Genomic DNA, 13,977 nt, shown 5'->3' with positions numbered 1-13,977 from the left:
GCGTCAGTGACGCCTCAAAATGGCTTAGAGGGCACACTGGGAAAAAAAGTAAAGATTGGAATCAGCTAATGGGTTCAGAAGTTGTAACATATATTATGTTTGTGCTGCTCACGTGTATGTACGATTTGACAAGTAAAAGTAAAACGACTGAGGACCCGCAAACTGTACAAACATGTCTTTCATATGGTAGGATTACAAATGAGATAAGCTGTTACCTTGCATTCATCCATGCAGGATCTCATGTGTCTTTGATCTTTCTGCATACTCTCTACATTCAAGCTTGCTTGTTGCAAGTCTGCCTCTAAATTAGATATTTTAATTTCAAAGGTATTCTTCTCTTTTTCCTGTTAACAAAAAAGGCGGACAATAAATGTTTGCATCCCAGAGTAAATCAACTGAGTAATTCAAATCATACTTATAATTATATCAGTAATTATAATGCCACCAAACAGAGAAAGTAAGCTCTATACATTGCCATCATTGCAATCAAGGCAACAATAAAAAAAAAGTGAGATCACTCGTCTTATTATTAAAATTGTTATATTAAATTCTTAAGAGTACTTACCAACTGCGTACATTTTCTCCTCAAATCTCTATTGGTATCCTCTAGTGCAGTGATAGTAGATATTAAATCATCATTTTCTTCTCTCACTGAATGGCTACGCTGAATAGATTGATGAGTACTGACAGAAACAAAGTCGGATTATGAGAAATAACTCTTCTGTCTCATAGTGCTTTTTGATATAGTACATTTACAGTTTTCTAGAGCAAGTACTTTAAACAAATTGTAATAAATGAACCAGAAATTTACCAACAGCATGAACGTAATTGGAATCATCAACCTACAATATGGGATCAAATTTCTATCAGCAGGAACTGCGTTAATGTTTTATTCAAATAATTTGATGTGGACACATTTTTATTCTGTTAACATTAAATTAATGTCAACATTATTACGATAATGCAAAATTGGAATAACCTCTGTCAATTTGTTCGTGTGAACTGGTACTATCTAAATCCCCAGGGTTTAAAATTCAGATTGTGATGAAGGCAGAATTCCTTCCCAACTGTAACGACATTTAGGTAAGTACGATCTGAGCGTACATTTACATTTAGCTGAAGTAAAGCTAGCTTAGCTTGTTTCCAAATCATCAGATTGCGCAAAGTAATTTGCCTAAATATGTCTCATAATAGTAAACATGGGTAAAGATTATGCTCCAGTCAATGTCAACCCCCACCCTCCCCACTTCGGGGTTTAGTGGGGGATTTAGAAATTATTGTTGAAAAATTTGCCAAATGCTCCACCTCCTGGGCAAGAAGGATAGGCAAATTCCCACCCAAAACATTGTCCGCCATGCTTGCTATCAGCAGAGTATTTAATTAATGAACGAATGCGCATGCGCAGCTAGCGATGACGGGACACGAAAAACGGCTATTACCCCACCTCCACGGGCACAGTTTGGCGAAAAACCCCATCTAAAGCCCCACATTTGTCCCGTATCGTGTCCCGTATAAGGTGGGAGGGGCCGGGGTTGACATTGACTGGAACATTACTAGAACAAGTTGAAAATGTAGCCAGCTTGGAAGTTGGACTTGAAATTAGATGTCGTGAGAATACAGACATTGAAGCTCTGAATCCTGACTACATTTGCCTTGACTTAAAGAATATATTACTGGTAAAGAAAACTTCACAGCTGGAGTTTTGATCCATACCTTTTCAATTTGTTTTTGAGTTCTTCTACTTCTAATACGAGTACACCATTTGCATCCTCAGTCGTATCCATCTGAGCATTCAATTTCATATTCTGTTCAGTCAGTTTTTTCACTTGAAATTGCAGATCTTCAATTTGATTTTGTAATTCAACATAGTCACTGAAACACAATGTGCAAATCATTTATAATTTCCCTGTATGACAATTGGTTCTAGGTTTTTGAAAAAGTAGTCGAAAATCACAATTTCTTGTCGCTGTAATATTATTAGTAGCCATCACATAACCTACAGAAATATATCATTGACACTTAGGAAGTCATCTTTTTCACTGACTAGTAAGGGAAATAATTGAAGAAATATTAAATAATTAAAAAGTGCATAAATTATTTTATACATACTTAGTCGGCTTTCCAATATCATCTTCACCTGGGGTTTCTATACTACCAAAGCTAACCAAGGAAATATCAGAAATCCCTAGAAAAATGTAATATTTATTATGAATGATACAAACAATGGATTATTGAGATCTGAGACTTATGAAACACATGTACAGATAAAATGTCTTTTTTTCTATTCATGCTGAGAAACTAGAAACTGTCATTGAGACACTATGCTTACTCAAGTTTAGAAAATGTTAAAAATTAAATTTACAGGCACAGCTTCAAAGTACCTCGTGTTGGAGCTTGATAAGAACCCGTTGAAAGTGATCTTTGGATGGGCAATGGTCTTTCTGGAGTGGATTCAACAGGTGTCTCCCGATCAGGTGCATCGTCATAGTGTACGCCTTCCCCATCTTCATCCTCATACCTATAATCAAACAACAGAAACAAAATCTCATTAGTCGTATTCTTACTGATGAGTGTTCCTTTGGATGTTGTATTCAGGAATTTAAAGATACAGTACTGTTGTTTGACAATATATATTGATAGATACACAGAACTATGATTTATCATAAACTGAAAGCTATTCTTGTAGCACACATCCAAGTATTTGTTCAATGAAACAATGAAGTTAATATGTACATTAACAATCAGTGCGCATGCGTATTAGTGGTTTTGATTTTACTGTTGTGTGTCCTGCAAATGCAACATTTATGGTAAATCTTAATCCAATTTAATCTACAGTATGTTTTTCATCCATATTGCATCTTTAATGAAGTCTGAGCAAAACATAAGAAATTTGCTCACAGTATGAAATTCAGAAGCATCAAAATCTACTGACATTTCATTGACTGCATGTAAGTTGATGAATATAGTGTTCTTAAAAATAATCAGAATTATTTGTTCACTATAAAACAATTTATCTTGGTGTATGTTAAATAATATACTTGATAGAATCTACTTGTTGTTATCATTTTGATCCTGACAAAGTCAAAGCAAGCATCAGTGGACTTAAAGGTGATCCTCACTGTTGCATCCGTCAGTGGAAATGCCTCAACCAGTACTATAACATTCTTTTCACACACAAGCAAATCTGTGATATATACAATGATGCCACAATTCAGACCTTTTTCAGAACCTTGCTAAAACTGAAACTGAAAACTCCTGATCAATGATGAAGATAAAAAATTCACTTACTTTCTTTGTTTCAGTATTTCAATCCACTGTGTGACACCTGCATGGTATGCTGATAGACAAACATTGACATCATGACCACTTGGATCTAAAATCTGACCAAGTTCTTCAATATCACTTGACTACAAAAAAATAAATCAGTATGAAAACATATTGAATAGAATTGCTTACAATGAACTATCAGATTACCTCTCAAAAAGGATGAGACAAATTAAAAATTCTAGTGAATATACCTTTTTTCCTATATTTTACATTCTGTTTTTTACATTTTACAACAGGTCAAAAATCAGTGAAAATAAATTCCATACAAACACCCAAATAGTCTTTCCAGCGAAAATTAATTCCAGCTGAAATAAAGTATTTTACAGTACATTAATTCTAGCTGGAAATTTTATTACTACAGAGAAATGGTTATAGTTTTTATATAAAAATCAATGTTAGATCACAACATCAATCAATTCATTAATATTCAAAGAGAACTAATGTAATTGGCTTGTTGCAGTGGATGAATACTTTAAAAGTTTAGTATAATGTGGTCAGGCTTTTGCTAATTAACATATGAAAGGGGGACTACAACAGGAACAAGCACATAGAGAACAGCATATTTCATTTTAAACTAATTTTTTTATTTATACAATATATTCTGGGATTTTTTAAACAAGGGAACAGAGGCGCAACACCTTCATGTCATGGCCATGCGTCCCTTTACCCTGGGCAGCAGATCCTCTGGCATCCATAAAATTCTGATTGACCAGGAATCACATGTGGCCAGTCATCAACTGTGACCTGTCTGATAGTCATTTTGGCCCCAAGGAAGCCATAGAATGCTCCATTTTAACTTAGAATTATTTAAAACTACACACCCTGGTAAGGAGAACCCTATCTCCCCCACTTGCTGAATTGCAGTGTTTCCTCTTGCAGTTTGAGGTATTAAATTTATTACTGTACCCTAATAGAAATGTTATTTCTAAAATTACAATACAACAGTATTATTATTAAAATACTCCACTTAAGCCACTGCCACCACCAAAATTCAGAGTGGTCAAATTTTGTGAGAAATACATGCACAGACACGTTTTATTTTATTTTTTTCTGTGGGAATGAATAAATAGTTCTGACATCAGTAGTTAAAATGCAGACAGAAACATTTTTTATCTTTAGCCTAATCCTAGCTTAAATTTGTAAATAAAATCACTACACAGTACATGTGAACTGATTGATTGCCATGGAAACAAAACATACAATTACGCTAAAAGGTTGTCATGCTCTATTCAAAATACAAGCATACATGTACCTGTACAAATTCTGTATTCAAACACGCACACATACATGGATATATAATTAAATTACATATTGACACAATAATGTTCCTCAAATTAAGAAATATAGAAAGCTTGAATCTTATCAGCATGTATGTATGCTGTGAAAGATATTTTAAGAAATGCAGAGAAAACAAAGCCCATCCAAATCATCGATAAAGCCTATGTGCACATCCACTTCCAGCTACAATTAGAGTCTGCAACAAACTCATCTAACAGTGCATGCCTCAAGCTGCTTCTAAAACAAGCAACTTTTACATAAGGAACTGCACGAACTGGAAAAAATAGAGTGATATCAAGTTGTTGCCAGAAGGCATGTCTAGAATTTTCCTGCATGCAAATATTAGCAAGTACTGTGCAGAGTTACATTTAATGGTATGATAATGCTGCAATGTCACTCGTAATAATCAGGGTTCTTTTTAAATTTTAAATTACACACAAAATAAAAAACTCTTTACCACTAAAACACAAAGTGGGATTTTTAACATGCTCATCAAGTTAAACTGAGGATTTTTAACATGCTCATCAAATTAAACTGAAAAATGAACCATACTTTTGGGAAAATTAAAGGATTATTTATGTACTTTACGGAGCCTCAACCACATACACACCATAATGTTCCTAACACCCAAACAAGAACATTGCCGGCTATACAAGTAGCTGACTGGTTTGCTACATTCGCCTAAAGATCTAGGTGATAGGAACTAGTTAGATCAAACCAATTTTATAGGGGTGCTCTATTTGGCTAAGTATCAGCACTTACTTGTGTCATGCTATGCACTAGACACACCAGCGACTGCATCAATACATATATTTTGTTTAATTTTTTTCAACTTTGCCATTTGTCATACAGCTGGATGAAATAAATTGAAAGGTAATTATATCTTCCATTTATATTCTATGTATTGGAGTCCCTCAGTATTCGTTTGACGTTGGTATGACCCAACTTGTTTTTACAAAACGCAAGCAACTTACTGATGATGTTCGGGTATCAGGTACAATAAGGCAGTGACAGTAATTCTGTCAAAAACTTAACAGACAAGCTAGCATATTGTATTCACAATTCTCAAAATATATTACCAGTAATCCAAATTTAGCACCAATCAATAATGGCAAACTGAAAAGTGCTTCTGAATAGTAACCACTTTGTGGAATGCAAGTACAAATGGTATTCCAAAGTAATTGCCAAATGCAGCTGAGAGTATATTATCATACTAGTACATGTGACCATCTATCAATGTGTTCAAAATATTGTTTTTTTGTGTATATTAACGGCAATTAAATTGATTAAATATGGGCAAAAATAAATGAAAAAGAACACAAGAGACACAAATATATGATCAACTGAAACAATAGTTGCGTTCACGCACAGCTCCTTAGCACGGGCTAAGAGGTCAAATTCCTTAGCCCGTGCTAAGAAAACGTGCGTGAACGCTTAGCACGGGCTAAGAAATGCTAAGTACGGGTTAAATCTGATTAGAATTTAAGACGCGGTCTAGACCATTAGCACGAAGTATGCGCGAACGCTTAGCCCAGGGCTAAGCGCCCTCTGCGGCGACCTTTGGGTGTGAAAATTGTCCCATGTTCGTATAACGACTCTATTCCACTAGTCATTACTCCGCGCTCGCTTCCACATTGACCGGGTCGCTGTAGTAGAGCGTACAGAAGCTCCAATTGTAGACAACATAAATTTGGTTCGCTGTCTACAACGTGCATTAATAAAACTCTGTATTCTGTTACGCCCGTTGTATACTGTTTCTGTGCATCCAAATAAGTTGGGTCCGTCTTCTCCTCGCGTTCCTGTGCACGTCGCTTCAAAATTAGAACGAAACATGCCAGCAGCAGAAATAGAACCTCGCGCGTGTCATCCATTTTTCGTTCGTAAATAGCGGCTTACCAAAGGTCACCGACTAATGGCACCCCTTAGCCCGTGCTAACGACTGGCCCTCCCTGTGCGTGGACGCAATTGGGTCTAGCCGAAATGCAAATATTCTAGATAAGCCTAAATCAGCTTAAATCTTAGCCCGTACTTCGTGTAACGTGAACACAACTATAATCCATCTGCGAGCCAGTGCAACTATGTGCAATATCCAACGGCCATCGTATTTTCGCCCAAGTTAAAAAGGCTGGTATGAACATTATGATTATGAGAACTACATCCCTTCATCTGTTTATTGTTATGTGTACACTGGATTTACCTTTCAAATTGTTATTCATTGAATTTTAATTCATATAACTATTTTTTCCATGTTTAATCTGTGATCAATTAGCATGGGATTTTGAGAATTGTTTTTTCGGGAAAAAAATAAGGCTCATAAAAGTTGTATGCTATAACATTTCTATAATTAAGGTAACCTTAAAATTTATGCAGTTCAAAATAGTGTACAAGGGCACTATTTCTTCATTAGGATTTTGTCTAGAAACTGACAACATACGAAATGAATGACATATGCAGTGAAATAAAATTCTGAAATACAGCCATTACACTAACAAATGATTGCATAATGTACACCTTTTGATACTACAGGGCTTGAATATACAATTTGTGCAAATGGATGTAGATTGTAGTTGTTCCTTCTCGGTACTGAATGATAACAACATCGCCTCAGGTTTCATACGAATAAGGAAAATCTAGTTACAGACATTCTGCTCATCCAGAGTTTATTTTACTAGTACCGGTGAACTATATTACCAAATGTAGTTATGACATTTATTGCTGAGTCAATAGAAAGAAATCAATGTTGGAATGTTTCAATAACAATTAAATTAATGATTACGGTATACAAAATACAATTATTAATTTGTCAATTATTATCAATTGTTCAGACTTCAAGTTTATCAATAAAACATTTCTGACAAATAGGTATGCACAAAATAAACAATTGTATGTCATCTTCTTGAAGGGGTCATTATTTATAGGTTTGTGCCATCAGGGTATCAAAGATTCAAAAGAAAATGTGGGTTCCCTGTACAATTTTCAAGACAAGAATCTGACATGACATAGCAAATGGTCAAAATCTGCATTTCGTTCTATAGTTAAAATTATTTCTTTACTCAGTTTACACAGGGTGAAAAACTCATTGTTATTATTACTACACATGAATTTTAATATTGTTCAAACATTTTAAAAATTTCCTGAGTTACATTGTGATAATTCATTTTCCATTATATACAATGGGAATTTCTTTCCCATAATGCATTGCACATCAGTGCGCACAATTGTAATTTGGCAAAAACTGCTTTTAATGCCACAACCTGAAACTGTGGGAAAATATACATTTCAATTGTAATACACTAACTTGAAGACAGTCAAGTAGGTTTTTGAGAATTTTTAGCCTGGAATTTATGCCCAACTTGCATGATATAAGGAATCATACTTTACTATAATAACATTTGTCATAATTAACTAAAGGTAGTTCAATAAATAACAAAATTTATACCTCCCTTGGTTAAGTTTATATATTTTCAGAAGATACTTTACAGAAATTTATCTCAAGTGAATAGCAAGAGAAAACAATGCAAAAGCACAGAACAGTACATGTGCAATAAGTTTTATAACTGTAGTATTTACTTGCAAGGATAACAATCTGCCAGGGAGAGCTACAATTCACTTCAAAACTATCAGAGAATAGACAATGTTCATGAAGGGTGATAACATCTACAGACAAGCCACTCAAAGATGTTGCCTGGTAAATTAAAGAAATAAACTGCTAATCTGCAGTGGCCCAAAAAAAAAATACTGAGAGAACATGTCAGCTGCAATATACATTAAATGTCAGCGACAGCAAGGCTTATTTATTCTATGGTCAATTTATCTAACACTCATCTTGGGTAAAGTGTGAGTACTTTACTGAAGTAATGATGGGAAGAGCCATCTGCTGTGAGTAATCAAAACACCATGGAGAGAGGAATTATACACAGCACTGTATAAAAGGGATATTGATGGTAACATATATGGTTGCCATAGTAATTATTGATTTCCACAAGAAGAAAAAAAATACTATTGACTCCTGAGAATTCTCTTTTATTTGGTTAGAAATCTCTGCAGTTTCTTATCAATTGGTAAACTGATTTAATATTGCACGAGACAAATGTAACTGAATTTATTGACCTTGCATTTTTGCATCTTTAGACTGCGAGAGCCAGTGAGAAATGTTACCCTTGGGAATACACAAAAGTCACAAAAAAATTATAGCAGCAAATTTATATTAGCAGACATGGTGTTTTCCAGCACACAAGTTTTTGAAATTATTAATTTAAAATGTTTAAGTAAATCATCCTTTTAGTGCTCCCAATGTATACATATATGTCGCTACATGGAACTGTATACATCTTTTACCTGCTTAAATATATCCGAAACTGATCGATGCACAATTATCATGAAAAATCGTTTAGAGAAATTGCAAAAAGACAACAACAAAAAATTACTTTCAAATATTTGGTCTGATCCAAGAACAGGTACAATGTATATAAACACTCAAGAAGGTAAAAACACAGAATATATGTACATACTGTGATCTCCCTAGCATTAGTAAATGTAGATTGAGATAAGTGTGTACTAACTTGATAAATTACATTAAGATGTACTGGTATATGGGAATGTTTGCTACATGTATTTACTGTTTTCTATTTTTATTTATCACATTTATTCATTCAAATCCAAATCCAGAGAACATGTTATCTTTCAGCACGAAAGCCAAAACATAATTAACCAGAATCATCAAATATCAAAAATTGAGACATTCATTTATATTCCAGATTAAAATCTGTAAAGATCATGCAATTTCAATGAAAGAGCCAGTAGGGCAAACAATCTCTTACAACAGTGAAATTGCTCCCCGAGACAATATAATGAATTATAATGCTGCTTGAACCTATTATGTATGCAGTACTATCTATGTTTAAGAACTCACTATTGCAGCAGGACTTAAATTAACAGTAACCCAAGATGCACAGACTACATGTACTAACTGTTGTCCTGAGGGCTACCATTTTCCAAAATTATTAACCAAGCTAGAATAGGTACTGGCAGATTACAAAATAATACAAATTTTACATTAACCAGTTTGTCTTAAAAATATAATTTTAGTTTTAATACATAATACTTGAATAGATTTTGTTATGATAGGGAGGGTGAAATGAATTTCAATTATGTCACTATATATTAATGTAATCCTCGTTTATAACGGTTGCTATGGTTAATTCATGTTCCTAAAGTCTAATTATTCATAATCTGTACAGCATTGACTTTTCCTCTGAAGCCAGGATTTTAATCATGACTCGTGCATTATTTGTGATAGCCAGTAAATATTCATGTGAACTAACATTTGTTTGTAGAACTATAGGATGACAGTGAAATAAATAAATGTAGGCAGTGATATAATTGTCAGCTCTTCACTGTTTCACCACCAGTTCTTACTTTTCATCACATATTCATGGAATAGTTTATAGTCTGCACTTTGCTTCAGAAGATTAAGCCAAATATAACCAAATGTATGAATACAAACTCAAAATATAACCAAATTTGTAATTTTGAAACTATTGTTTTTTTGGTTTATTTGTGTTTGTTTTTTCTGATCTGTATCCTTACCATACAGCACCCACTGATGGTGCAGTTGTGTAATAAAGTTATTATTATTATTATTATTATTAAATGTATGAATAAAAACTCAAAATTGTGTCTGTTGGCTCCAAAATTTGGGTTCATTTCCAGAAATATTGAAGAATATAAATAAATAGTGCAGACAAATTTGGGCGATGAAGTCTGGTGGTGAAAAGGATAAATATGCAAGAACAATCCTGCTGATATAATTGTTAGCTTTTAATTATGACAAAAATCAATCCTTACCTCATTTAGCTGTGCTGGTAGCATGATCATTCTAATATATTCCAGTAACTTAGACACAGTAACTTTTCCAGTGCTTTCTGGATCACATGAAAAGAAAATCGTATCCACCAAGTCCTCTTCTGTGATCAGACGACTCACATTACCATCACAAGTAAGTGACGCATTACTGCAATGACTTTTAATTTCATTATCCAACGGTGATGATAAGAAAGCGTTATCCGTTTCTGACAAAGTGTTGTTAACTTTTAGAGTGTTATCACAGTGGTCATATGTGTCATTAAAACATGGCTGAGAATCTGTTATGTTTTCACCTTTTGGTTCTTTTTTAATTTTATCAAATAATGACTCACCATCCACGTTATCTTTCTTTTTGTTTGTGTATTGAAACGAATTACTGATTCGTTGTGAAAAACTAGATTTCACGTCAGATGATCTGGAGACTTCTGGAGAATAAGACAATGGGCTAATATTATCGGAAATACTGGCACTAGCACCTCTATAATCCCCGTACTGACTTTTCATATCAAACTTGCGATAAGGTTTATGGTCATCTTTTCCACGTGTACTGCTCAAAGAACTTTTCTCAAAGTCCGGCAAAGAAAACTTTGCCCGGTGATTAGGACTGGAACCTTTTGTATCTGGAGTCCACTGTATTGAATGTGGTGATTGTAAATCATTTTCTGAATATTCGGATAATTTTAATTTATAAGAACTTTTCATGTCTTGTGCTTTAACAGTTGCATCAGGATGTCTATGGTAACCAAATCGGCCTTGTTGATATGATGTACGAGCAGATACCAGAGGTGATATTTTTGGTCGGTAATGAGATATGCTGCTATGACTGAAACTACCTCTGGCTGAACCATTGCTTAAAGAGTCAGCTTTTTTGTAATGCTCTAAAGTTGGACTGCTATAGGATTTCCCCACTTGTTGATCAGTCCCAGAGTCTACAGGAATAATTGTGAAAGAGTCAGACAATCTGTAAGATTTGGTACAAGATGAAGTGACAGTACTTTCATAGCAGTCCATCAGATAATCCCTTTTTTCAGTCTTTAATACTGGGGCTGTGTTTGCAACATGTGAATAATCCTGAGGAACAGTTCTACATGTAGTTGTGATATTGTCCGGGCTTTTGTATACTCCAGTGGTGGATATCTGCTCTGGCTCGGAATCATTTCTGAACACTTCAAAAGTTTCATTAGATTGAGATGAAGGAGTTCCTGAATAATCACCTTTCTTTCTCATCGCAAAACCCGATATATCTTTACTTTCATCTTCCAAACTCCAAGTCCGGCTTGGAGTTAATATCTCGGATGAATAAGCAGCAGTTGCCATTTTATATTATTTAAATTTAAATTAGATTAAATACAGATTAAATACAATGTATATATTAAATTTATCCAAACAAATAATAAATATTATAGTAGAATTTCTTTTTTACATGGAACGTTTCACAGTTGAGGTTCAATGTGCATTGCTTGATGGTTGTGGCAAGTTGTCTTCAGTAAAATCCAACATCTATTGAGAAAGAAAAAAAACATAGATTTGAGTAAAACTGTACAATCAATAAATGTGCTATCTCAAGAATAATTTAAGCAAGCTATAAGCCAGGGGATAATATAACTATACATTATCACTTAAAGCACAGTTCACATAAATCACTCACAGTTGCCAACATTCAGTGCTGATATGGTACATGACGTCATGGGCTGTATTAACCACTCACATTTGGTTTGTGGATAATACAGCCATTATGACGTCACTTGCATCAACCAGCTCTATGAATAAGTAATATCAGGTGATAACCTTATCAGGACTATACAATTATGCTGAGCCAAAAAAAGAATGTTGTGGTTCTGATAACATGTACTTTAAAAACAGGTAAAAAATGTAGTGAGAAATAATTCTAAACTCATAGTTGCTGTCGACATAGGAAGTAAAGTAAGCAAATAACACCGAATAAACGGCAAGGTAAAGACTATGTCTAATTATAGTAAACACGTACTGCGTGCGTGACTCGAATCGGCGCTCGCGTACGGCACCTAATCACCTAGCTTCACGCCACTACACGTCTTCCCCTCGGCCACCGGGCATCCCCAAAAAAGGATGTTTAATAACCGAGCTTATTACGTGCAGAGAACATGAAACCCGTCCACGCGATCCGCGCCACACAGCCGTAGGCGAGCGCCGGTTCGAGTCACGCACGCAGTACGTGTTTACTATAATTAGACATAGTCTTTACCTTGCCGTTTATTCGGTGTTATTTGCTTAAAAAATGTAGGTTGGATTGTCTTCTCTTTTTTTTCTATAATGTTATTTAGTTTGTGCTTGCTTGCTTGCTGAATACTATAACAAAACTCATGTCTAATGATGATTACACTAATTTGTCACTAATCACTAATTTGTCCAAAATTCAGGATAATAACTTCTGTTTTGTTCAAGTCCTATTTCATTGATACCTTGTCTGATTTTGAATGATTTTTTTTCCCCAAAATAGGTTTAGGGTACATTTATAGGCAATAAATGTTAGGTACGGTAGGGTAGGATTTTCAGAACCATGCATATTTGTTTTCATTTAGCCTCAACATGATTTGGCTGACAGTCCAACTAATGGGCAAATATATGCTTAGATTCACCAACAGTTGGTAGTTGAAAACAAGAGAATCAGTTTTCTTAGTGCAACCATGACTGCATTCTGTATACATGCACAGTTATAGCACACAATTTAGCACAGCAAACATACTGAAGATCATATTGATTGTTTGGTGGCTATGATATGACTTTAATACATTGTAGTTTGACTATACATATTATAAATACTTTAAAACATAACATGCAAAAAGACAGTACTGCAGTAGGTAATTGACCAACCGGTAGAATGCCTTTGCAATACCAGAAAATTATGGCACACTGTGATTTATGATGGAAGTATACATGCATAGTAATAGAAAATATGACTGTTCAACCAATCATGGATGAATAATACACACATATATTTTCAACATAATTATTCCTGAAGAAAAATTGTTTGTATGCATATATAAATCTAACATGTATGTGCTAATCTCTAAGAGTTAATAAGATTTAATAGAAAATTACAAATGACACTTTTCAACAATAATGATAATTATTAACTGTGATGTATTCTCACAAGGAAGAATAACAATGAATGTTTACAGTACTAACAAAGATAAATTTCATCTAAATGAATTGCCAGGTAATTATAGCATAAATTACTTTTTTTCATAATTCATCTACTTTTGTCGTATGGTAAGTTCACCTAATTGTCAATTATCTGGCTATATCTACTTCAAATTCCCTACACTATTGGTTCACTTAAGTTAATTATAAATGAGGAATCCTAAAGAATAAGATATTCTCACACAAGACTAACTCAATTATAGCTATATTATGTACCATTGATTAATCTATACTTAGTATATGTGTAAAGTATGAAGTGAGTTGTATTTTAATGTACCGGTACAAATTTATGTTTCAGCTAAATGCTTTTTTTTTGACTGGAGT

General features: G+C 34.1%; 1 protein-coding gene across 1 annotated transcript in view; it reads right to left on the bottom strand.

Moving 5' to 3' along the window:
• The window catches only part of LOC100379008 (uncharacterized), a 103,367-nt gene extending 91,580 nt beyond the window's left edge, over nt 1–11,787 (bottom strand). Inside the window, exons 1-7 of the mRNA XM_085506544.1 lie at nt 10,453–11,787; nt 3,289–3,407; nt 2,382–2,518; nt 2,110–2,185; nt 1,714–1,872; nt 566–683; nt 216–344 (exon numbers count right to left, since the gene is read on the bottom strand). Coding sequence (XP_085362670.1) covers nt 216–344; nt 566–683; nt 1,714–1,872; nt 2,110–2,185; nt 2,382–2,518; nt 3,289–3,407; nt 10,453–11,787 — 2,073 coding nt within the window. The remainder of the gene's footprint in view (nt 1–215; nt 345–565; nt 684–1,713; nt 1,873–2,109; nt 2,186–2,381; nt 2,519–3,288; nt 3,408–10,452) is intronic.
• Between the last annotated feature and the right edge of the window lie 2,190 nt (nt 11,788–13,977).

This window comes from Saccoglossus kowalevskii, chromosome 12 (genome assembly GCF_978046115.1).
Source record: "Saccoglossus kowalevskii chromosome 12, keSacKowa6.1, whole genome shotgun sequence".
NCBI classification, from domain to species: Eukaryota; Metazoa; Hemichordata; class Enteropneusta; family Harrimaniidae; genus Saccoglossus; species Saccoglossus kowalevskii.
Note: the sequence above shows the minus strand (reverse complement) of the source record. Positions and strands in the feature narration are given on the sequence as shown.